Genomic DNA, 26,542 nt, shown 5'->3' on the forward strand with positions numbered 1-26,542 from the left:
CTTTCTTTATATTATTTTCTTCATTTCTAGGAGTTACACTTGCACTCCCACATTGTAATCATATATGTACTCTTCAATCCCATTGACCTACTTTTGTGGTCATTCGTCAGATAGTGGTATTATTATCTTATCTTATCTTATCCCCTTCTTCAAACATCTTATTGCTTTTGTACATCATGGAATTTTGAATACCTCCCATATGGTTTCCTACTGTTATGGGCATTATTGTCCCCATTTTGGGCTCTCGTACCATTTGATCTTGGGAGTTACAAGCTTTCACTGCTACATGCCCCAAATCTGGTATCACCGCTGCCTTAGGAATGCAGGCTACCTGATATACTTGGACAATAACATGGGATTCTCTCAATGTTTGCATTTTGTTTCCAGGATGCCTTTAAACAGTTTCTCATCCTAAGTTTGATTATCAATGTCATAAATTGCCATCCTTTTGCTGCTCTACTCTGTCTAGCATCACTCTTGTTGTGCTCTTGTTGGTTTTCCTGCTCTTCCTGCTGTAAATATGAAGAAATCAAACCAAGTATCTCATTATATGCTAATGCATCCCTGTACTTTTCATGCTTTTTAATTCCATCTTTTGATTCCTTGTATTTAACTGTTTTTCGATCCCTTATATTTATCACGCCATCCTTTCTTCATTCACATGCCATAATCTTAAACATCAATCACTTCCTTTTCCTAAAGAAGTTATCAGAATGCTCATGTTCCCTTCCATTAGGTTCATTCTGGCAATTTGTGGTTCACTTTCTCCATGTCTCTACAATATATAAAGATGGTTCTTCTGTAGTTACACTGGCCTCCGACCTCTCACCACCTTGATTACAATATCATCAGTAGGTATGGCCTTCCTTTGTGAGGCATGTCATATCAGGGACTGGCTCTCCCAATCAATAGCCTTGCAACTGCCTCATCAGTGCTTGTGCCCTCAAATGCTTCTACATCCTGGCCTCTTATCAGGTCTCCATGACCCTTCTATTGTACTTTTTCAATAGTTCATGCATTTTTCCAATGAAAGGCTTGGTTGTATATAGAGAACCTAGGTTGTAGGTTGTATGAATTGAACATGCTTTGCAGGTTCTATAAAATCTTGTCCTTGCAGTTTCAGAAAGATGGTTAAAATGCGTTAAAAATGAAGAAAAAGAAAAGTTATATTCCTTTGTTCAACCCCATCAATCTCATCAAAATCAGTATCAGTGATTTCCATTCAAAACAAAAACCGAGGCCATCCTACAATCTATATCACGTATTCCAAGCCCATGCTTCTTTCTGGAAAGGCAAGCCCATGCTGCTTTCTGGAAAGGCAAACAGGCCTACAGTTTAAGGCTTCACAGGTGTGCAGTCACAACTAGTGCAAAAATGACTGTTCCAAATGTACCTCCCTTGTCAATGCCCTCAAAACACGAGTATTTGACCCTCAACACTTAAAATGCAATAAAAAAATTCTTTCACAACCAAGGTCATCAAATTCTAGAAATATATTTAGAGAAGACATGTACATTAAGGCAACAATAAGAATGATTAACATTTTTCTTATTCAGTTGTGAACATTCCATCCGTTTACCCGGATGTGGGTGTATAAAACTGAGTACAGTCCGACGGCGGCATGTAAGGGAGGCGCGTGGCCCCTCACTAGTGCCAGTCGGCTTTGCAGGAGGATTGATTTAATATCTCAGCACCTCGAATTAATTGTGGCATTAATGCAACATACCACCACCTTCGAGGTCAACAGTATAATGGTCATGGCGCTTTGTTGGTTTCTCATTCTGGTCCCATCCTTGTGCTTAAGTTGTTCCAGCGAGAATGTCGCTCCAGGCCCTCGAATAAGTTCAGTCCACTGTCAAGCTCGGGTTCATACCGCTGCCATTCACTAGTGCATCCATCTTCCTTTTATTCCGTCCTGTACCTCTCTTTGCAGCTCCATTTCTGTCTCCTCAGCTGTTGTTGGTTCCACTTCTCCTGCCATCCTCAAAATGCCCAGAACCCGCTCCAGGATGAGCTGCAGGAGGGGCAGCTCCCGTGGTCATGTCTCCCGCCAGCCATCCTCCACGACCTCTGAGCCTTCGTCGGATGCTTCGGAATTCAGCTTTGATAGATACCCTGCAACCAGAAGCGGTCGTGGCAGAGGAAGAGGGCAATTCATCTCCGAAGCTTGCTCTTACCACTCCCAATCCCACACTGCGCGCTTCCGCTTCCCCTGCTCCCTCGGCAACTCTTCCTTCATCGCGTCAGTCACCATTGAGCTGAGTGAAGACGCTGTGGGTTCAGGAGTTGTTGGTTCGGAGGCAGTTGGTCCCTTGGAGCCGACGACGGTAGACAGGAACGCTTCCACGCAGACTAAGGCTACTCAGCGAAAGGATCCAGGCGGCCCAGCGAATCAGGAAACCACCACTCACGCTAGTCCTAGCGCTCCTGCAGAGGGTGGTTCTTCAGGCAATAAAGGCCAATCCTCTGAGTCTGAAGATTCTGATCAATTCGGCTGCCGCATTATTGAGGAATCACCTCCCACCTCGCTTAATGATTGAACAGGTCCGCACCTTCTGTTTTTGCTCCGTTGTGGTAAGAAGACATCCTATCCTCTCAGAATCCACAGTCATTTCTTGTCTCACAATTCTCAGTATCAGGTTTTTTGTTAATATAGACTCGCCGATTTCCCCTGCGTGGGCGGCCCTCCAGTTTTTTAGTCACTGTCATAACCATTGTCTTACAGTCTATGTCCTACTAGATTTTGTACTAGGTCAATAGGTTCATAGGTTCTCTTTCGGTTATGGAAAGGCCGTGCAGTTTTGAGTTTTTGTATGGTTCCAAACACTCTGTTCCAGCTTTCAGTTACAGCTACAAAACTCATCAAGTCACAAAGCAAGTCACTATGAAGGATTTCTGGTCAGGTCTCCAAGTGATTTTTGTACGCATGCCTTCTTCAAGGCTAGAACTCTAGGGGCCCTTGTCCCTCTGTAATTTTATTATGTATCAATATAGAAGTAGCTAAATTCAGAAAAAAAAAAACAAAAAAAACATTCCATCCGTTTAGAAATGTCATAATTCTATTTGGCAGAACCACACAACAGGCATCAAGATTCAAGAGTCATTACTAACAGAATTCAAACTTTGGCTCAAGGAGCATTGCAGGCACTTCCATAAGATGCTACTTTAGCCTTGGCATTACACTTAGCACTAGAAAATTGGTCTCTGCAACAGGATCCAGCATATGAAAGAAAAGATGGATTAGACTAAACCATGTGAAGCAAAAAATATAGCAAGATACATGGTTCTTCACAAATTTTCTACAGAAATGAGGCTGCTCTACAATCTATCTCACACATTCCAAGCCCATGCTCCTTTCTGGAAATGTAAGCAGGCCTACAGATTACTGCTTCACAAGTGATCAGTCCAAACATACTTTCCTTGTTAGTGCACTCAAACGTGAGTATTTGAGCCATCATCCCTTAAAATACATAAAATATCCATAAAATCTCCTTCAACAACCAAGGTCATCAAATTATAGAAATATATTCAGAGAAGACATATACACCAAGGCAACAATAAGTATAAATGCTCAAAATTCTAATCCATCTAAATGGATCTAAAATGTTTTTCTTAATCAGATGTGAACATTGGTCTCTGCAACGGGATCCAGCATATGAAAGAAAAGATGGATTAGACTAAACCATGTGAAGCAAAAAATATAGCAAGATACATGGTTCTTCACAAATTTTCTACAGAAATGAGGCTGCTCTACAATCTATCTCACACATTCCAAGCCCATGCTCCTTTCTGGAAATGTAAGCAGGCCTACAGATTACTGCTTCACAAGTGATCAGTCCAAACATACTTTCCTTGTTAGTGCACTCAAACGTGAGTATTTGAGCCATCATCCCTTAAAATACATAAAATATCCATAAAATCTCCTTCAACAACCAAGGTCATCAAATTATAGAAATATATTCAGAGAAGACATATACACCAAGGCAACAATAAGTATAAATGCTCAAAATTCTAATCCATCTAAATGGATCTAAAATGTTTTTCTTAATCAGATGTGAACATTACAATGGTTCAGAAATGTTACAAATTCAGTTTGACAAAACTACACAACAGGCATCAAGATTCAAGAGTCCATTATTAACATAATTCAAACTTTGGCTCAAGGTGATATGCAAGCACTTCCATAAAATGCTCCTTCAACCTTGACATTACATTTGGCACTAGAAAATTATTCTCTGCAACAGGATCCCAGCAGATGAAAGGGAAGATGGAATAGACTAAAGAAGGTGAAGCAAAAAACATGGAAAGATATATGGTTCTTCACAGATTTGGGTGGAACTCATCCTTTACAGTCAATATTATTAAGGTTAAATGTTATCATACATGATTATGCATCATCTGCTCACAACACAGACAACTATTCACTTTGATGTGTTAAAGACCCATTGAATTCCTGCTGACATAGAATGTGAATACAAGGTTTGTCCTAGTTAGTGCAGATATAACTAGGATTTGGGTTGAAATGTAAATTAGTATTTTTGACCAATCCTCCCATGTTCAAAGTTATTCTCTATGTGCATCAATGTACTCTTTTTTGAAGCCTAAAGAAGAAAGGAGATTCTTATTTGTCATCTTCAGGATATATTGCATTGCCTAGTGCAGGCAATGTTTACAGTCAACTGTTTCTGTCTGAAACCAACACATGCCCAAAGCTCACCTTCCATTTTTTTACCAATGAAATGCTCTTCTTTCTCCCTCCACACTTACAACCAAATTAAGCAATTAAGTGGTAGAATAATCAGCTATTTTTCCAATCTACACATCATCATACTGTTTAAAGTCCCAGAAAATCATTGCAGTACAACAGTATACTGGGATAACTCGGTCATTTAAACATCCATTATCAAAATCCTAACTAAACGAGAAACTGGATAAATTCCAAACCAATTATACATTGGATTAGACAAAGGAATTAAATACTCAGCAAATTTAAAAATCAAACTCATAACAAACGGTAGTAATTCATAGTAAAACATAACTGGCTCATAAAAGAGACGTGTTATTTGAAATACGACAGAGTGCACTCACATAGAGTATGAATAGTGGAAAAAGTACTCTCTCATAGAGCATGATCAGTAGAAATTATGTTATGCACAAGTGAGAAAAATTAAAAGATGCATGGAAACCGCACCTAGTGACACTGCAATGCATGGACGCAGAGAGGACAAAATAGAAAAAAATAGATATCTCCAGCACAGGATCAGAACAGAAAATTTGTCAACTGATGCAGCTGCATCACACATCACATACTTGTTTGTTGCGAAAACTAAATCAAATGGATGGAATGTTAAGTTAAAAATTGCCTTTGTGCAATACGGGATATGTATGGCTTTAAGATCAAGTGTGTTACCTTGGAAATTAAGACTTCAAACTCTCCTTTTTGAACAATATAGAAACAATTTCCTTCTGCACCCTGCATCAACCTTTCACAGCAACCAAATCAATTTTCAAGCTTCAAAGAGAACTTCTCAAAATAAGAAATTTAAAGCCATTTCCAATAACCATAAAGAAATAACCACTCAATCTACAGTAGAAATGAGTGTAGTCGAACTATTTGACATTTTTTCCTTTGTCCTGGCACCTTTTTCCAGCCAATTTTGCCCAAAATCTGGCAGGGATTTCTAGGAAAAAGTTTCATCCATGTAATCTGCAGAATTCAAGTGCCCCAGCAGATTTCCAGGGCACTGAAACCATTTATGCATTCAAAAACGCATTTTAAACACCTAAAATTCATGATTTTGCCAAAAATTGTATCGCAGGGTTCCAGCAAAAAAGGCAAAAATGTCTAATAGTTAGACTGCACCGCAAAAATGTACACTTGTAGAAAACAACAAATGCATGGAAAATATTGCATTCAAATATAATATTTTTAACAATGTTTTACTATTACTTTATTATGTCCTCATATATTATCAGTCTGGAGTCTAATTCACATAATGTATGACATATTTCTTCAGTTGTGAAAATGTTAAATGCCACCAATTTTGTAGATGCACGCATACAAGGAACCGAGTGTAGTTGCATGCCCACTAACGTTATCAAAACTGGAACAGTGACTGAACAAGCTGACCTGAAAAACCACAACTGGACCAGACCCAGCAGAATCACAAAAACAAAAACTAGTGGACCTAAAAATACATCAAATATTCAAATTTTGATGAAAAAAATTATATATTCATGTACATCCATGTAAATTGAAACCATTAAACACAAATATGCAAAATTTTCTCATGTATATAGCAAGGGTCCATAAAACCAAATTAGCACAGAGTGCAATCCATATCTGAACCAAAAGAGGATCTAGATTCTAAATGGCATCTAGAGTCCGAAAAAAGGGCTGTAATAACTATATTCTGGAGTATAGAATCTAATCATATGACAGAATTATTTGAATCCTCATCCTCAACATGAGTAGACTCGGGAATAGGATTCTGACCGGATTCACCCCACAGAGCACTTTAAACCAGCAAAAAAATGACTCCAAAATGAAGATAAACACTTGGCTCAGAAACTCCAAATCCATCAATGTAACAAACAGGGTTCATATACGCAGCAGAACATTCGAAATATCTGAAACATTGCGATATCCATAATAGGATAAATATCCGCTTCAGAAAAGCTGTCCTCGAAGCGTATTGCTAACAAGGCGTGTCATTTGTTTCTTTGTCTTGTAATCTATTTGTATTTTTCAGATTTATTTGAGTTATCATCTTCGATGATTCAAGATGATAGGATCCTCTAAGTGATAAACAAAATTGTCGAACTGAGAAGAGATTTGACCATCCTTAAACAATCTTCTGCGGGACATTGCAATTATTTGATAGCTGGGATAAATTGTTATCATAAGATTGGATTGTGCAGACATCAATATTCTTCAGAGCATAAGTATGTTGTTTCTGTTCTGAGTGATACAGATATACAGACTGAATGAGATGTTTGTTCTTGTGATTTGGATGTCGATAAGTGCTTGTGATTTGATTTTCCCTTAACGTGTGTGTGGCAATTTCCTGTTTTACTTTAGGTACTGATGTTGTTGAGTTAGTTACAAAACTTTCACTTGAAATTTTCATCGTCAGAACTGCAACATCTAAATATGTTTTTACTTCAATTGGTTTGTCACCTTCTTGAGTTGTGATATTGACTTGGATCGGTTTTTGTTCGATACTTCTTTCATGATAAGTTCTAATTTGTTTTACAATGATTTTTTATCATTTTTAGGTTTCATAATTCGAGTGAGTAGACTTTGATTATGATTTTTGAGACGTACGAGTTCTTCAATTTATGATTCATCAACCTTATTTTCAGTGTTTTGACATTCAAGCTTTTCATTTTTTAAATCATTCATTTGTTCTTATAACCTTTTATTAAGGATTTCTAAATGCAAATTTTCTTATTCATTCTCTGATAAATTTTCGTTGAGCTTCTTCTCGGAACTTTCTCTTTCTTTCTTTAATTTTTGCTTCTTAGCCTTGGACTTCTTGACTTTCTCAAATAATTTTTTACTATGGTCCCTTAAACGCAAAATTTCTTTGTCCTTTTCCTTTGACTCGTTGTAAAACATATCTTCGAGATCTTTATGTTTCTTTTTTTATACCTTGTTTTTATGTTGAAGTTTTGCGAGTTCATATTAATCCTTTTATTTGCATTTGCACATCACCATGACATTCTTCCATAATAAATATTTGTCCACGTGTTAGACAGCCACGGTTTTTATTTTTACATATGGTCTGAAACATAAATTCCATTTTACAAAAAGGTCATTTAGTCCAAAATGTTGACTTATTTATGGAGTTCATCTTTAGTTTAAAATCTCCTTTATTACTTTGATTGGAACTTTTTGAGTTGAATTTGGGATTTTGTTTTTTAATTGCCCCTTAAATATTCACATAGATAGATATAAACTTTATAAAAGTCCTTAATATATATCACTCCCTTTTTTTTCGCCTTATAAATATTTTTAATATCAATTAAGAATATTTCTCCTTTATACTTTTATTAAATGTTGAGGTTTACACTTTGTAATAATTCTTTTTATAATCGTCTTAGTCACTTTTTCAACTGAACTTGGAGATATAGCCCTTTTATATCCTTTTTAATAATATCGAATTTTTTTCCTTAGATTTATACTTTTCTATCAACAAAAGCAACTCTATCCCCTTTATCTTCTAAACAAGAAATAGAAAGCAAATTCTTTTTCAAACCTGGAACATATAAAATGTTGTTGAGGTGCAACTTCGATCCATTTTCCAGCTTCAACGATGTTGATTCCAAGCCTCTAACAGCATAGCTTTTGTTGTCACCCAATTCCACTGCATGAGAAAATGGCTCCTTTGATAGTGTATGAAGTTGTTTACTTTCTCTTGTCATGTGTCTTGATGCTCCAGTCAATGTTTTAAAACTCCGACTCGGTATCGACTCGGCTGGCTCGATTTCAATGACTCGGTCGTTGTAAAAAATACATTAAATATTTATTTTTTATAAAAACACATAATTTTAAAGATTTTCATTCATGTTTCCAAACACACAGCATTAGAATATAGATAGAAGACAACATATGATCAAAGTAGGCTCATGAATATATCCATTATATCAAAATGGCACCCAGTGCATTGTCCAATACATACATGATGATGATATAGAGATCAAAACAAAAACACATAACCAAGGAGGCTATAAATGGCCTCTACAACAAAAGTCTGTGATCAGTACTACTGGCTACTGCTAGAGTTGCCAACATCATCTGGCTCAGTGTTACTTGGAAGCAGGAGCGAAAGTGGGGAGCGAGAGCGAAAACGGGAGCGGGAGCGACATTTTCAGAAGCTCCTGGTTTGGGAGTGAATCCCAGAGGAGTTCGACAACCAATGTCACTAACATCAAGGTACATAAAGGGATTGGTGCTCTTGATTAAATACGAGTTCCATACCCTAATACATGACAAAATTCAATGGAAACATTGCAATCCTCCAATCCTGAAATCCTGAAAAACTGATAAGTCTGCTGGATTTTGAATGAAATCTAAAATTCTACTTTCTCCATATGAAATCCAATAAGGCCGAAACCACTCTCAAACATCCTGAGTCATTTAACTAATTCATAAAACACATTGGAGTCCAAACCAATCAGCAAACACTTCAAAATTTCATTAAAAAATGTCAAATCGCTGTTTTGATGGGGTTACGGGCCGCTGGTTATGACTCGGCCGAGTCAATACGGAAACGGCCGAGTTGGCCAAGTCATGGCTGACTCAGCCTACTGAACCGTTTCCTCCACCAAGTCACATTTCTGGGCAATGAAACGGATCAACTCGGCCGTTTCCGTTTCGAATCGACCAAATTTTAAAACTATGGCTCCAGTATCAATGATCCATGCATTGTCATCACTAAGAGAACCTGTAACAACAGCCAAGAATCCTTGGCTTTTGACGTTGTTGAATCCAGCGTCCAGCAATGTTGATACCCATTCTCATGTAGTTCATCAAAGAGGGAGAATCCATGCTAACAAAGTGATATTCAACTTTTCCTGACCTTAGCTCTGATACCATGTTGAGAAATCAATACAAGTAGATTAGGGTTTGATTCCTCTTTCTTGATAATTACTTGTGAGTTGTGTTGTCTTCTTTTACTTCTTTATTATCTTATCTTTCATCAGGAAATTACATATTATGTGTTTATGAAGATCACAAAACAAAAGACACAAGATGTAGGCACTATGCCAGGGCAAAACCACCCTCGAGGGAAAACCCAGTCAAAAATTCTCTTGCTTCAATAGTATTCTTTGAGACTCTTCAACCTAGACAAAGACCAAACTTCCCTCCACACCAAGTCAGCCTTCCAGATCTTCGACCCCTTTGCAGCACCACTTCCAACCCAACAACTTCGACTATGCAGCAACTTACGACATTAGGCAACAACACTTGGAAGACTTTGATCTCCCAAACTAGGGCACGAAATAGAGAGAGAGTAGCACCAAAACTTCGATTTTCTTCTTCTCCTTAGACTTGACCCAACTCGCACTTCCTTTAGACTTCTTTTACCCACTTCACACTTCTCCAACTTCCTTAGAGATATCGAACTAGCTTGAGATGAGATGCTCCAAATGAATTCGACTTCCTTCTATTTATAGGCTCCAAGTGAGGTTGAATTGGTGTCCTTAAGCCGACTTGATCTTCTTTAGGCCGACTTGGTGTGGAGGTTACATAAATTATATTTAACTCAATAGTAAACCATTTACATTATTCAAAAGCCCAAGAAGGGTCTCATTAAATTTACAATGACTCTATAGACTCAATATTAATCCTAGGAGTCCACAATGGGGACTTTGACTAATATAATGATGACCCAAGCATGAAACCCATGCTTTAATAAGTCATTGATACAATAATAAAATTATTTTCTTTATTCTTTTGACAAGTACATTTTATGATGACTCAAAAACATTAATGAAGGCCGAACCTAGTTACATTTTCCAACATTATTAAATGTTAAGGTTTACGCTTTGTAATAATTCCTTTTATAATCGTCTTAGTCACTTTTTCAACTGAACTTGAAGATATAGCCTTTTTATATCCTTTTTAATAATATCGAATATTTTTCCTTGAATTGTATAATAATATCGAATATTTTTCCTTGAATTGTATACTAAGTGCTTTGTACACTTATTAATTATTTTCCAAATTAATGTAATGGCAAATAATGATGAAAAGATGTGACCATACAAGAGAATTTATCTTGACAAATTGCTTGTTGATAGGTATGACAGCAAGAATAGTGACTGTGACAACAGGGTAGAATGGTCGAGGCAGTTGTGGCAGAAGCACTGGATGCCTACGTGGGTTTGCGTGGGCAGCAATTAGATACAATCAGCGGCAGTAGCCACTACTGTAAGTCGTAGGCATAGCAGCAACTGGCGATTGTGGCAGTGGTCGGCACCTGCGGTTGCAAACGACAGTTGTGTGGTCGTGAGTGACTGCAGTTGCACTCCTTTTTTTCTTTTTTTATATAATTTTTTATCTTCTATTTTTTAAAATTTTATTTCTTCTATTTTTTAATATATATATATATACTCTTTTGATTTATTGATAACCCTTTTTTTAATTCCTTATATATATATATATATATATATATTCTTTTGTAAATGGGCAAATGCCTAACGACAAAATGGAGAACCTCCAGATAGTTCAAAGCCTCAATCGAACGGCAACTAACTTGACGAAGAGTTAGTGGCCAAAGGCCGGATCAAATTGTCTTTGTGTAGCGGTTGGGCGGCTAGACTATCAAATAGCTCTGATACGAATGTACTGAACAGGGTTCGTATACACAGCGAAACATTCAGAATATCTGAAGTATTGTGATATCCATAATAGAACATAATATTTATATATAAGAATGTGAATGTACCAGAGATATGAGATATGATTACAAATGAGGACCTGCTTATATACCTAGGCAGGTGCACCTTCATGAACGGTCATGTCCTTAGAGACATGCCTCTTCAATATACTAATCATTATTATGATATATTTTTTATTATTTTTATATAGTATATTCATAACAATCAAGTGAACAAGGTGACACAAATCAAGGGTGGAGACCTCATTAAATAGCAATGGGCTCGGTCTAGGTATACTTTTGGGGTTGTTTTATATTTTTTTTTTGGATGGGTTTAGTGGGTCCACACACCATCCATATGGGGTATACAAAGCCAAAAGTGGTACAGAACCGATTCGGCCAATTTTGATAACATTGGTGCTCACAATGAGATGAACCAGATAAAAGGCATTAGTCACAACATCCACATATAAATCCAAGACATTAGTCACAAAATCCACACATAACTGCAAGGTAATCACTCAAAACAACTACAAATAAACGAAAAAGAGGCCAATGAAGGCATTCACTTGAACCAACAAGTACATAAAGAACATAAATGAAAAAATTGGCAACATCACAATATATCAGGATGTCAAACCCAACAAAAAACTGATGAGAAAAAATCATGACATTGCTATTTTTTTCTGAAGATCTCTATATTTTCAAAAAAAATCACCGCACAATGTTTTCGACATATTGTGACATTGTGATTTTGGGAAAAAACCCCAGAAGCCATGAAAAATGCCAATATAAGCCTAAAGTATTGACTTTTTGGGCCTATTTTTCTGACTTTATTTTCTGTTGGAAGCCATATTATGCAACATTAAATTCTTAAAGTAACTTGCCATTATCCTTTGTCTTTTTTTTTCTATCCTTTTACTTAAATATTTAACATTATCATTATAGTTCAGGACTGATTGAGCGTGATTCTAACCTCAGCAAACTTCCTATAAAGAAAGTATAATTACATATCCCAATCAAATTTGAACAGAATTAACCAGTTTCAGGATTTCAGCATCCAGGATTGTTAAGATTGCATCATTTCAAGATTGGAATCTATCATGTATTAGGGTATGGGGCTGGCAATTAATCAAGAGCAAAAATCCCTCTTTGTAACCTGTTGGTGGCGGTGCTAACTGTTCAGCTCAACTGTCATGACCTTAGTAAAACTGTACCCCCTTCACTCAAGCCAAAACCATCGATTTGGCATGATAAGCTTTCTGCCACATTTAAATGCTTGCATTAACCAATTTCATCAAAATTAGAGGGTGTTGACTTAACTGACATCAGGGTGAATGGACATATTTCCACAAGTAGCCCCAAACACTAGTAGTGACGTCCATGGAGGACTGAGGGAGAGACTAACGGAGGAAGCAGAAGATGCCGATATAAGGTATGATTTTGTTAATAAGTAGTTATTTGATATCACATGATGATTTTTGGACACTGGAGGCCATTCATACCCTCAATAGTAATGTATATTGTTTCAAATACGTATTGCACCTAGTGCAATTTTGCTATATTCACCCTTTGATGCCATATACATGAATAAATTTTGCATGCTGGATAGCTAATGGTTTGAATTTACATTGTTGTACACAAATATATATATTTCAAATATGTATTGCACCTAGTGCTATTTTTGTAATGTCCTAGGGTAATTTTTGCCCTTAGGGTTATCACCAGATAAATTCTACTAAACTTTAGTATTCCTTCCAATCCCAGATAGAGATAATATAAGCACACAAAATGTAGTCAAACAGCAGATTTTATCATACATGAATAGTACATAGTAGTCTTTACGATAATAACTGTTCCTAGGGCTACTGTACCAATAGACCTCCGCAGTAACAGTCCTTCTAGATTTATACACTGGTAATGTAAATATAGTCAAACCAAACTGTCCCAATGTTCAACTTACTAGGCTAATTGTCAATTACAGAAACTGCTCAGCCAGGACCTCTTCCAGGCAGGTTTACCTGCTGTCACTGTGATTTCTTGTTCCCAACCTTGGGTGCTGTTATCAAGCTGGAATCTATGCCCTAATTCCTCCTTGGTTGCCTCAGAAACTATAATCAACTTATACTATGGCTGCCACAGACCTCACTTTCTTAAAATAGGCCTTTGCTGCTCCAACTATTTAGCTGCTACAGACCTCACTGGCTCAAGATCAGACCCTGGTCTGGACAATTGTTGCAGTCTACTACCCAGGGGTATGTCCCTGCCTCAGGAGGAAGCCCTAGTACCGATCTGCTGCTCAACAAAATTTGGTCCTGCAGCCCTGCCTTGCAGCCCTCAGTCTGCAGCCTCATGGAAAAAAACCCTCAAATGTCCCGCTGTCGCCTGTATGGGTTTGTTACTATAGAGAAGATCTCCTGCAACCTTGCCCTTCCAATAATACTGAGCTCGTGATACACCTTAGACAGATCACAGAGACAAAATCTTGCTGCTCAGAAAAGCTACAGAGGATGGATTCTTTGCTGACCAGAACAGCTTTGATTTACTGCATCAGAATACCCAGTGCCAAAACAAAGAAAAAGGTATCTAGGTAGGGTGGGAACAGCTCCACCGAAACTAGACAAAAGATTACATAGCGTGGAATCACCTCCACCGAAGCTAATCAAAAGAGAAGGGGCCTTCAAACCCTCAGACTCCAGAGCCTCAGGCTCAAGAAAATCAGAGATATTCCAATCAAAATTGATGATGAAAATGTGATTCCAACTCTCCTTTATTTATAGATTCCCTCATGGGGTTTCTCAAATGTGAGGAGTTGCAAGTGCATCCCTCAATTTTCTTGCAACCCCCAATTTGGGCTTTGTGCCCCAGTTACCCCAAAATTTACTCAATGTTGCCCCAAAACACTGGATAATTGGGTTTTCCCCCTTTATCAAGACTATAGCCTACGGGTTGGATAGGCTATTATCTCTTCCCAAGGACAATTAATCCATTGGCGACATTACAATTTTGTTATACTCACCCTTACGTGCTGCCATATATATGAAGAAAACTTTGCACACTAGATAGCAAATAATTTTAATTTACATTTACATCAATGTGTGTGTGTATATATATATATATATATATATAGAGAGAGAGAGAGAGAGTCCATCAGGCTGTGGTCTAGAGGCAACTTCGAGCAGTTGTGACAATAACCCAGGTTCAGATCCTGTTAGGTATGCTTCTCCCCTACACAGGGTTTGCCAATTGTTGATTATATTGAACATTGTTGATGTAGCCTTTGGGACATTGGGAAGTACCAACAAACCCTACACTTTAAGTGTGAGGGTGGGTCGATCTTATTTCCAGTTTATCATCCATAAAAAGAGAGGCTCACATTTTACAAATTTGCATGGTGAAGAATGAAGATTGAGAGGCCTATTATGGAGAAGCCACTGAGTGGTGACATGAGGAGCAACTGCAACGGGCAGACGACAATAACACACAAACATTAAAGGATGAGGAGGTGACTGAGAATAAGGACGTTGATCTGCTATGTTCAACACCACCCTCTACGCAAAGTGAGACACCCCCCCCACCCCCCACCCCCTCAAAATGGCCATTCACCTCTGACCACAAGCCTTCTTTTATGACAAGATGAGCCTTTACCTTTGCCCATTAAAGGGGAGGAGGAGTCAATTGCCAGTTGCTAGATTAATTGCTGTAGATGGCTCATGATGATCTAATTTTGTAATTTTTTAGTCTTGAATGGGCAATCATCGGGATTGAGAATTGGCAGCTGAGGTTTGAAGTATCATTTGGCATTTAATCCAGATTCCATCTTAAAATGCTTTTTTCATATCTGTGTTGCAATTTCTCTATTTGATGTCATTGTTGATTTATATTTTACAAAATGCGAAAATTTTGAATTTAATATACTTCTGTGGCTCATCAGTTTTTTTGCCAATGTTTACTATGTTCCAATGTCTAGACCCTTGACGATTTTTTGCCAATACCAATGTTTTCATCAGTGATATAGACAAACAAAAGTAATCAAATATAAATTCAAAAAAGTACCGTCCCACACAATTGTGCACTAAGGCATCAATACATAAACCAAGTTTGAAACAAAAATAAAACTATAAAAATCTAGAAACGTAACAGACCATGCATCTAAGAAGATACTTTGTGCTATGCAAGCGTATTGATTGTTTGCTCCATGCAAGTGTATTGAGTGTGTCAGTTTACATGTTGTTTGCCATGAGTTTCAAGAACAAAGAAGATCATATCACTGCTTCTTTCAAAGGCTTAAAGGATTATATTTAATTCATTTTGGATGAATTTCATCTTAAAAATCAAATAACAAAATAGCCTACAATATTGATTTCATTTTGGATGAAATTCATCTTAAATGTCAAATAACAAAATAACCAACAAAAGTGATATATCCAATAACTTTATAGAACATTGTGCACAACCATTCCAACACTAAGTCAATAAGACCCAAGAGACCATTTATCATTCAAGGTTGAAAGGCAGTGGAGCTCAAAACCTTGACTCTTCTAAAGATGCACTTTACAACGGCCTATTTTGACATGATGAGTTCATAGAAGAATATAGAGTCACTATAGAAGAGAAAGGCCAAGGCCTATATAGTTTTCATTGTGAAATCTACAAAGAAAATTGGGAACAAGGGCTATATCTCCTTAGAGTCTGTTTACAGCCATATTAAACCAAGTTCTAAAAGGTTATTAAGAAAGGGAATATAAGACTCATTCCAAACTTTAAAAACTAGATATAATCACTACTTTGTAAGGACTGCATTCTAAATGTCTGATGTGGAATTTGGCCAAAGCCTTAACCTCAAATTGAACAATCCCCACTAAGCATACTAGAACCATAATAGATTTAGTTTCTCCAAAGAAATACTGTTCAACAATTAATAGTAGCAAGGGAACAGATGGAATGGGCCAGGCCCATGACACATCTAATTATTTTTTTGTGACAGCTTATGACATTAAAGAATGGTTTTTTATCATAGGCATATCCAAAAGCCTTGGGCTCTGAAGTAGATTGTTGTTTATGTTGGGCAAACCATATTTGATAATCTATTGGCCTGTGCAACTATATATAGATCAACAATTGAAGAATTCAGGGTCTTCTGCCATTGAAAAGGTTGCCCCTTACCCCTAGCTTGAATAACTTTGCTACTGATGTTCTAGTCTACTTTACTGATAAAAGTGTGACCCAAGGTAAATGTAAGGGGGAAGGTTTTGCTTATGAGTAGGGAGAAAAAAATTCCAATCAATCCTCCACTCCACATAACAGCAAAGTCCTTGATGCTACATAAATTACCCTCAGCCTATGCATTCTATAATTGCAGGGTTTCGACAATTTTGAATCCAACCAAGACAAGCTTATTTTCAAATTACTTGGCATCCCTTTTGGTTTATTGCGTCTGACTTGTGACAATATATTTCAGAAAGTAGACAAAATTAGAGAGCTATTGTGCAAAAAGGTACCTATCATGTTCTGCAAAATTGTACATAGTGACAAGTTATCATCATCACATTGATTTTTGGCTCCATCAAAGAACACAGTTAATGGAAATTTGATGTGTGTATGTTCTGCACTCCTACTCAATCAACCGTTGGGATTAAAGTTGTCAAATTGATATATTGTTTCCACAGTGTACAAGTACCACATCCATAAGGAAAGGCATATGTCCAGCTTTCAAACCTTCTGATGTGTTGGAAAATCAGGAGACTTATGTATTTAGATGATTTTCCATAACTTGATAATTACTTGTGATATGTGTTGGCCTTTAACTACTTTATTAGATCTTTTTTCATCAAGCAATTACCAAAAACAACAAAGATCACAACAAGACAAAGTACACAAGATATAGGCTCCAAGCCAGGCGAAAACCCAGAAAATGCTTCTCTTCTGCTTTAGAATCTGCTAACAAAAGAGACTTCCAAGACCCAAAGACCAAAGCCAACAAATCCTCCAAGCCACAAGTCAGCCCCCAGCAAGATATCTTCCGAGGCAACTTCAAAACTTCGATACTGCAACTCTGCTACTACAATTTTAACCCCTGCAACAGAATTTCGGCCCCTGCAATTTCAGCCTCCTGCAACTGGCAGCTTCACAAACCCTAGCGAGACAAGAAAAGAGAATCTTTGACAAACTTCGACTTTTGTTCCTCTTCTTTGTCGTCCAGCTACTCCTTCGATATTGCAGATCGAACATGCTTGTGATGATACCAAATGAGTCAAATTCCTCTCTTTTATATAGCCTTTCTTGAGGGTAAAATTCCCTCCCTTTAGGCCGACTTGATCTGCTCCTTCTGCAGACTTGGTCTTGGGTTCTTGTGTTCTTTTTCTTTCTTTATAAAGAATATACAATGTCATGATTACAATTACATAATAATGAAGACCGAACCTAGTTACAATTTTCAGCATGATGCATACCCTATCTCTACAGGTCAGAGTTATATACAGTGGCATATGATGCCTATCTTTATTGCTTGTAAACCTTATATTGCCTCCAATAGTGAATAGTCATCAGCAACCATTATGGATTAATTCATCCCTCCTAACCTAGACAGGAATTCTCATTTGTTACAGAGTAATCTCACTACAAGAGCACTGGGATATGAACTATCACAACTATGCCCTTTGGCTCCTCACCAAAAGACTTTCTTCCCTCCTACCCAACCCCCTATCATTTGTTCTCCTCTCCGAGATCCTTTAACCTCGCCCTTAACACACTAATTGCTCCATATCTCTCCCACTCTTTCGCCTCCCTGAGAGTTTCAAAATCTGCCTCACTCTATCCCAACTTCTCCCATAGCAACCCCTACAGGGATGAAGGAATATCCTGCCCCCAAACAGCAGATGGGCTCAAACAAGGTGTCCATGGAAGGTTCCCAAGAGGTCAATTTGGCCCCACAGATCTCAAATAACTCCCCAAAAACATGGAAGAATAGAATGGGATAAGATATCTGAGAGAATGGAATTAAAACAATATAGCTTACAGGCAGAAAGCTACTCACTCACCAATCAGGTCTGAAAACTAGAATCAGTAAACCTTATTCCAAAATAGTAGGTACATGATATGGAGACACAACATACCCTAAATCCCCCAAGGGACTCCCTTAACACGAAGATTTTGGATCTTACAACCAAGCACAAAAGAGTTACACTCTCAGCAAGAATTGCTCATAGAAGTAAGGAAGACTCACCAACAAACTGTTCACTCTTGGGTCCAAGTGGTCGAGTAAAAGAATACAAACTCTGCCCCCACCCACCCTCCAACCCCACATGGAGGATAAAGTTGTCATTCAAGCCAACATTATGGAGGAATGCAAACCAAGCTCAGGAACTAATCTGAAGAAGCAAAGAATTCCCCCTCCACCTCCAATTGGTTACGACCCCATGCAATCAAGAGTTGCCTTTCTAAGAGACAACTTGGACCTCCCAGAACACAGTTTAGAGAGCATGTGGTATGGCTCAAATTTTATATTCTTTCCTCACTTCCTAATGTTTGTCATAGATGAGGCTCTTCACTCTTCCACACAAGATTTTTAGATGTAGACCTCACAAGGTCCCTAGTTGCAAAGCTTACAAGGTCTAAAGAATAGGCCGCAGAGGCATAGAAGTCAAGGAAGTGGATAGTCATTCAGGCTCACAAGGCAATCATCCATGATCCCTCCCCAGTGTGGAACTATCCTAGGCCTACCAAATGATGGCCCATATAGAGTAGTGAAGTGTCTCTAGGGAGGCACTCAGCAACCCACTGTAACAAAAATATTTGGCCTTCCCTGAACAAAGTCTACAATGGACATAGACCATCCAATATCCTTTTCTTCACTGGGACCCAAACCAGCCCCACGAAGATGATACTAGGGTAGCCAAGCTATCATTGTTTTTCAGTGTGTCTACAAAAGAGGCAGACCTAAAGCAATGTTCATAGATTAATTGATATCACCTGTTTGGTCATAGATGCTCTGAAGGGCAGGGTTACCTCACATAATTCGATTTCAGAGAAATGAAAAAGGAAAATAAGAAAGAGCTGGTAATGCTCACAGAAGCAGCATTGTGGCCAGATGAAAAGTTTGCAGCAACAGCTCCAAGACTAGGATGTCAATTTAAGTGCCATACTACACAGGAAAAAGAGCATCAGAGCAAAGCAAAAGAGTACAGAAAAAGATTTAACCAAACTAATTAACATGTTGGATGGAGGGAAGTTATCTGTCACTCACCCATCTATTAGTTTTGTCCAATTTGGCTGCAGGTTTTGTGATCACTTAACATGCTGGATGGAGGGAAGTTATCTGTCACTCACCCATCTATTACTTTTGTCCAATTTGGCTGGAGTTCTTGTGTTCACTTGGAATTCCAAGCTATTAGATCATAACGTCTGCTATTGCCTAAAATTTGTGACTGCTTGGCTCCTGGGAGATATGAGGACCATTATAGAAAGCTGGCCGGTTAAAAAGGGCTCATATAGTAGCCGTTTTGATACAAATTTAATAGTTGCAAGCATTATAACCAGGCATTTTGTACTGTAGCTATAATTTATAAGATTTTTCTCCAGCTATTACAATTAATATTACCTTCAGGCTTCATGTAATTGAAATTAGTTAGCTGTTTTTATATAAATTGAATTTAATTAGCTTCAGATTTCTTATGCCTACTACATATATAAAAACTCCACATAGTGGATTAAGCCATACAGTTTATTCAACTATTTGCACAAGCATATAGCGGAAATAGGTATAATCATGCAAAGATTTTTCTAGAATGTCTGAAAATATATTTACGTATCTGTAAACATGCAGAAATATGTGAATATGTACACACATACACAAGGAAGCATTATACTGTAGCAAATAATACACAAGAAAAACTGAGAGAGACTAGACCTGTCGGATAACAATATCTCCTGCCCTAACTTGAACCCTTTCCATGCAATCATATAACATCTGAGATTGTGCCTTCGATAATTTGTTGAAGAGAAAATTTCCTTGCAGTGCCCGTTCAATATGATCCTGATCAATCAATTTAAACAGTGCAAAAAAGTATTCACCTTCGTTGCCCAAAAGGAAAAACAAGTAAGCAATAATAGTTACATGAGTAGAGACCTAAAATTAAGTGAAATCTGCTATATTGATCACTAAACCATCGAATAGAAGTCTTCAAATCAAAGAGTTGCATGGTTATAATTCAACAAGTAAATAGGAAAGGTAGTTAACTAATTCTTCTGGAGTCTTTTGAACAGATAAATTTGGAGGAGTCCAAACTGGGCCATGCTCTAAAGAAGACTCAATGGCCCTGACACGTGTTCGCGATAAATCATGCCGTACAGGACGAGAGGTCCTAACACTCTCCCCACAAGATAAAGGTGATCCATTGCTTTCTTCTGCTCCTGAGAGGTCGTGGACTAGCTTTGCATTATGATTATTTACCAGCTTTACTGTACCTGACTGATAACAAAAGGATGTTCTATTTCAGTTGGCTAAAAGTTTTGAAATTTAGCCAGTAAAAGCTCTTCTCTATTTGAAAAACTGTCTTGCAAGGTTGAAATGGAAGACATGGCATACGTTTTGGAAGCCATTAATCTGTACAACAATAACTGTAATGTCATCAGTGCGAGTTTCATATTCCAACCATAAGCGGTATGATTCAGCAACAATTTCAGCACATGCATCGCGAGGATCTTTGAATTTGGCAACCTGCACCATTAATCATGTGAAAGTCAAAACAATGTAGTGCAAGCATGAAAAACCTCTTCAACCCAAACTTTGAGATGAAGATTTCAAATACAATACTGAATCAGAGATTTGAGTGAGTTGGACAAGACTATCGTAAGCTTATTTTGAGTATTACAATTTAACAAAGATGGTGTCCTGTTGCAAAATGGAAGCACGAAAATTGTAGGCTGAGACTTAATTTTGGGAATTCTAAGAACTGCCCACAAACATTTCTATTGGCTCTTACTGTCATATACTGTTAAACACAACAATAAATTAGAAGGTTAACCGTTAAACAATCTTCCTATAGTGAAAGTATGTGTAAGCCGTTATTAAGTCATTCAAGCCCTATATCACTGGATGCAATACTAGATAAAGTCCTTATTTTTAACATCAACCCATGTGTCTGCTCTAACACACCTTGCAATATGTGGGTTAGAATCACATACTTCTCAGCCACTAGAAAAAAACAAATCTTCCAAGGGAGCTGAACCATCATCATTACATGGATGTTCAGTTGAATCACAAATTAAGGTTTTATAAAAATGGAGCTACGATCTAATTCCTATATCAGCCAAAAATAGTGGTTCATTGGGTACCTAGAGGATGCAGTCCAAGTTAGAATTATTCAGATACTTATCAATGTTCCACCAAGCTTCCAGTACAGGCAAGCTGCATAGCAGGGAGGAGCACAGGGGAGATGTGTAGGGGCACTCCAAAATTTTTAGAGAGATTCAGGGGGGACCAGGGGATGTCAGGGTATATATATATATATATATAAAGAGAGAGAGAGAGAGAGAGATTATAAACATGATTCAAATTGAAATTCAATGATGAAATACATCGATTCATACATTACAAATGATTCAATGAAATGGAAATAGTAAAATATTTTACATTGATTTGAATTCATTATTCATCATTCTAGAATCTACACTCATTTAAATTCATCATTCATTAATCTAGAATCTGATTAGTGCTAAGAAAAATAGTGGATACTAAAGTCTAATGACTGGAATATTAAATTGAAATTACTCAAACTCAAAAATAGTAAAGAGTGATGAGCCTAAAATCATCAGTCTCTAGAGTCAAGACTCAAAAGGTAAAACTGAAAAAGAACAATGGACAATGAACCAATGTTACATGGTCGACCCAAAACCAGAATCAGGTAACCATAAAAAATAAAAATAAAAATAAATAAACATAAAAAATAACAAATAAAATAAAATATAACAGACCAAAAACCCAGTCAACCAAAAAATACATAAATATTCACGTGCATATGAATCCAAACCATTATAAACAAATATGCAAAAATTCTCATTTATATAGTAAGGGTGGATATATCCAAAAATCAAAATAGCACCTTGTGCTTCGAACCAAAAATATGTCAACAAACAGGCTCTAAACGGCCTCTATAATCCAAAAAAGATCATGCTACAACAAATACCTACATATCATCAAAATCATTGCCTATATTGGGATCCTCATCATCAATATCACTCTAAGAAATAAAACAAGATTGAAAAAGTTTAACATGTCAAATCGAGATTTTGTCGGAGTGATGGGTACATGTTTGCTAAGTCATGACAAAGGAGCTATTGGGCATGAGGAAACTCTATCATTTTGTACTTGCAACTTACTAATATAATCAAAGACTTTGAACAATTTTGGTGGTGTTCTCTTGGCGTTTTGAGGGGATATCCTTCCATGATCTTATTATTATGCTTTATTTTTCTAGCATAATTGAAAGTTGTTAGTTTATATTTGTCATATATTTTGAATTGATATGTGCAAGTTATCTTGCATATATCCTTGATTTAGAGTAGCATTCTAGGAATGAGCTTGCCAATTTATTTTTGAAAAAATATTTGGTCTATTCTATTCATTATGTTGCTCTAATCTATTTGCAAACTAATACTTGTTTCAAGTGTGTAAGAAAATCTATTTGAATTTGTGTGCAGAAATCCATCTATGTGTGGGAGAAATCTCAATTAGATCAACTCACTCCTAAATTCAAAGTGACTCAAGACTTATCGATTTTCCACTCCAAGTCTTTCATCTAAAAAAGAGCAAGAGGGGGGTTTCTCTTACTCATTATCTACTTGATCATCTAAATTCATATTTCTTTGATTTTAGAACTTTCAAGGTTATAAAAACTATTCAAGAGCATTTCCTAAGCTAAACAAGTATGGGGGGTCACTCTCATTACTTGATTTAGTGTCTTGTATATTAATTTGTAATTTATTTTTCTGTATTTTGCTCTCCTTTTACACTAACACTTTGTTTTGTATTGCATCCCACAGTTGGAGCTTTGGCCAACAAGAGTGTCGAAGAAATATATCGAAAAACTTCTAGCCATTTTTTGGCGGACCACCAACACACTTGAAGATCAAATTCAAGGATGTCGTGAGCCTTAGAAGATAGCTGCAAATTGGCTAGGTCGGGGGCCTTTTGGAGCTTGTAGATTTTTGACTTTGAGAGTTTCCCATTTGCCATTTGGTTGGCATTGTTTAAGAGACTCTAGCTTTGCTAAGCTCTTACTTTGTCAAGTTCTCCTTCATCTTTGGGCAGACCTCTTAGAGACTTTTTTATGTTGAAGAATCTAGGGAAAATAAGTGTAGTGTGATTCTTCGTTACTTGATAACAATTTGTGGAGTCTTTTTAATTTTTCTTGTTAGCTTAATCTTCTTCTTCTTATTATTAATGCATATGTGTGTACTTCATCAAACTGCTACCAAAACATAAGAATAAGAACACAAGATGTTGGCTCTCTGCCAGGGCCAAAACCTCTCTTCTCTTGAGAGGAAAACCGAAAACCTTTTCATGAATTTCTCTTATTGAAGCTTCTATTGATCAATGCCAAACCCTAGACCCTTGATAAGAATGTCCTCCAAGCAAAAGTCAAGTCCTCTCCTCTTTCCTGCACTTTGTTCCCCGACACATAGGCTTCCTCCTTCCGACACTTTGCTCCTCAGCACTTCGTCTTCCTTCTTTGTTTCTTGTCTAGAGATAGACCTTCCTTGAGTGAGCCTTCTAGATGAGGTGTTCCTCTTCTATCCCTTGCTCAAGTAGACTTCTTCTTTGACCAAACGAGATCCTTCTTGAGATATGGGTGTATGACTGTATTGTTGTTCTACTACCCTAGTTTCTCGCACGTGTGGGAGGTTCACTTGGTGTTGTATGCCCTTCTCTCCTTCGCTTGAGTGTCTTTCTTCTATGCTTGAGTAGGAGGCCTTGTAGGCCTAGATTTAGCCCCAAACAAAGATAGATGGGTGACTATGAATTGTTGTTGTCCTAGCCACAAGGATAGCCCTCTGTTTCCTCGCACGTGTGACTGCAACTGCCCTAGAACAGACCTCTTTAACTTCGGTTGTATACCCTTCTTCCTCGTTGCCCTTAGAGACCCTTTTCCTTCGCTCTTTCTTGCCTTTTACCTTCGCAGATTTCAGAGAGGAGTGTGTTGTCTTTTGAGGGAGTGGACAACCTCTATATATAGAGGTTTGTCCCTCCTTTAGGCTGACTTGTTAACTTGTTTGCAGGCCGACTTGCTATCTTGCTTTGGATGGCTTCTTTGGTGGTGTAAGGAGCTTCTTTGATGGTGCCTTTGCATAGGAGGAGACTTGACTTTGCTTGGAGGTATTCTCTTGACTTTAATACATATTCATACATGGTGTAACATGCCCTTAAGGTCTTCAACCTTTTTCTTTTGACTATTTGACTCACCTATAGCACTTTAACTAGTGCTAGACCTATTTCAATGAGCAAGAAACTCATTGACATACATTATAAAAATAATATTTCTTTTTCTTGAATAAGTACAAATATCAAAAGTACATTTATGAAGACCGAACCTAGTTACATTTCCTTCAACATTTTACTCATTGTAACCATTAATAAAAGATCAAAATTTTTGCTTGTGGGAGCTTGGGATTTGTCTCATGGCATCCCCCTTCCTCATTTAGAGGGAGGACCTTTGTGGGTGGATTGATTTTGCTTCTCATTTTTCTAGTTTTTTCACACTTAATCTCATTTGCATGCTTAAGTTAACATAACTTCACTTCACAATTCATTTTGCTAATTCTAATATCTAAGTTCTTGCATGCCTAAGTTTCAAATTTGCAATCTTGAACAATCTCATTTATGTGTAAGCACTTTATTTTTGTTGGCAAGTTTTGATCTATTTGCACTTAACTTGTTTAATGGTTTCATAGATGCTTCATTATTTTGTCAACTTATGCTACATGTTTTATTGAAGCATTACATTTCACTTGGGGCAATTTTATCTTAAGCAATTTATGTGTCTCATTTCATTTAGTTTGCCTACTCTCTGTCAATTGGTGAAACACATGCAAGGCTAATTGCCATTTTATTTTCTCAAATTTGATTCATTATTGCAATTTTATGATGAGCACTATCTTGAAGCATTGCAATTAGCATTTGATTGGAAAATTAACACAACTTGCATCTCATTTAGGCATATTAGCATAGAAGGCCCCAAGCCTCACTAAAATTAACCTCCAACCTAAGTTGGTTGAATAGACATTTCAGGTACCCTCTATGGACTCCTCAATGTGAGACCCAAAGCTTTGGGCGAGGGTGAGGTCTGAGGAACAAGAGTTCAAATTGAAATCTTGTTTTAGAGCTAACTAATAAAATTAACCAAGAGCACTATTTCATCACATTTACTTTACTTGCAAAGTATTCAAATTTTTGCTATCTTAATAGTTTGAGTTTTCATATGCAAATTCTATTTCAAGAAGCATTTTAAAGGCAAGTATTGTATTTCTTTCAACTTTGCAACAAGTAATTCTTTTGTAATTGAAAATTGGCTTACCCCTTTACAATTTCATTTGCATGTGTCATCTTGATGGTCATTATGCTTGTGGATGATATATATATATTAGTTCATTTTCAAGTGTTTTCATTTTCATGTTGCAAATCTAATTTCATATTGTTAGCTTCGTTTAGCATTTAAGTTTTTCTTTCCAAAGTAGATTACTAATTGTTTGAACTATGGCAAGATAGTTTCACGTGCTTTGATTCATAGCTTTGTTTATCTCAAAAGCAGTTTTCGTATCTTGCAATATCTTGTGTTAACACACTTTTGTTTCACTTTTCAGGGTTATTTTGGCTTTCTATTTTAGAAGCATTTCAATTACTTTAAGCAAATATAGCTTCATTTTAGAGCAATATTATTTGAAGGCATTGGTTGAATGTTCGTCTTATGTATTGATGGTTATCATAATTATTTGATGTCATATTGCTCATATCACACTTGCTTATAAATCTCTAAGAGTAATCCATAACACTATACACTTTCCTAGAAACTCACAACTTTAACCTAATTTTTCTTTAGGGACCACGCCCCTTAGCTAACCTAGGAGATAGCTTAAACGGAGAGAGTCAGGATTAGTGT

The 26,542-nt window shown here is 37.1% G+C and overlaps 1 protein-coding gene across 2 annotated transcripts in view; it reads right to left on the reverse strand.

Annotated features, from left to right (window-relative positions):
- Positions 1-26,542, reverse strand: part of LOC149151554 (protein phosphatase 2C and cyclic nucleotide-binding/kinase domain-containing protein) — a 107,451-nt gene that overhangs the window by 53,204 nt on the left and 27,705 nt on the right. For both annotated transcript variants that reach the window (XM_089441250.1, XM_089441251.1), the window contains exons 3-6: positions 20,974-21,105; positions 20,626-20,856; positions 20,296-20,421; positions 5,411-5,473 (exon numbers count right to left, since the gene is read on the reverse strand). In XM_089441250.1, coding sequence (XP_089297376.1) covers positions 5,411-5,473; positions 20,296-20,421; positions 20,626-20,856; positions 20,974-21,105 — 552 coding nt within the window. The remainder of the gene's footprint in view (positions 1-5,410; positions 5,474-20,295; positions 20,422-20,625; positions 20,857-20,973; positions 21,106-26,542) is intronic.

Source organism: Pinus tabuliformis, chromosome 9 (genome assembly GCF_031772625.1).
Source record: "Pinus tabuliformis cultivar Carrire ecotype Pingquan chromosome 9, CPIR1, whole genome shotgun sequence".
In the NCBI taxonomy this organism is placed as follows: domain Eukaryota; kingdom Viridiplantae; phylum Streptophyta; class Pinopsida; order Pinales; family Pinaceae; genus Pinus; species Pinus tabuliformis.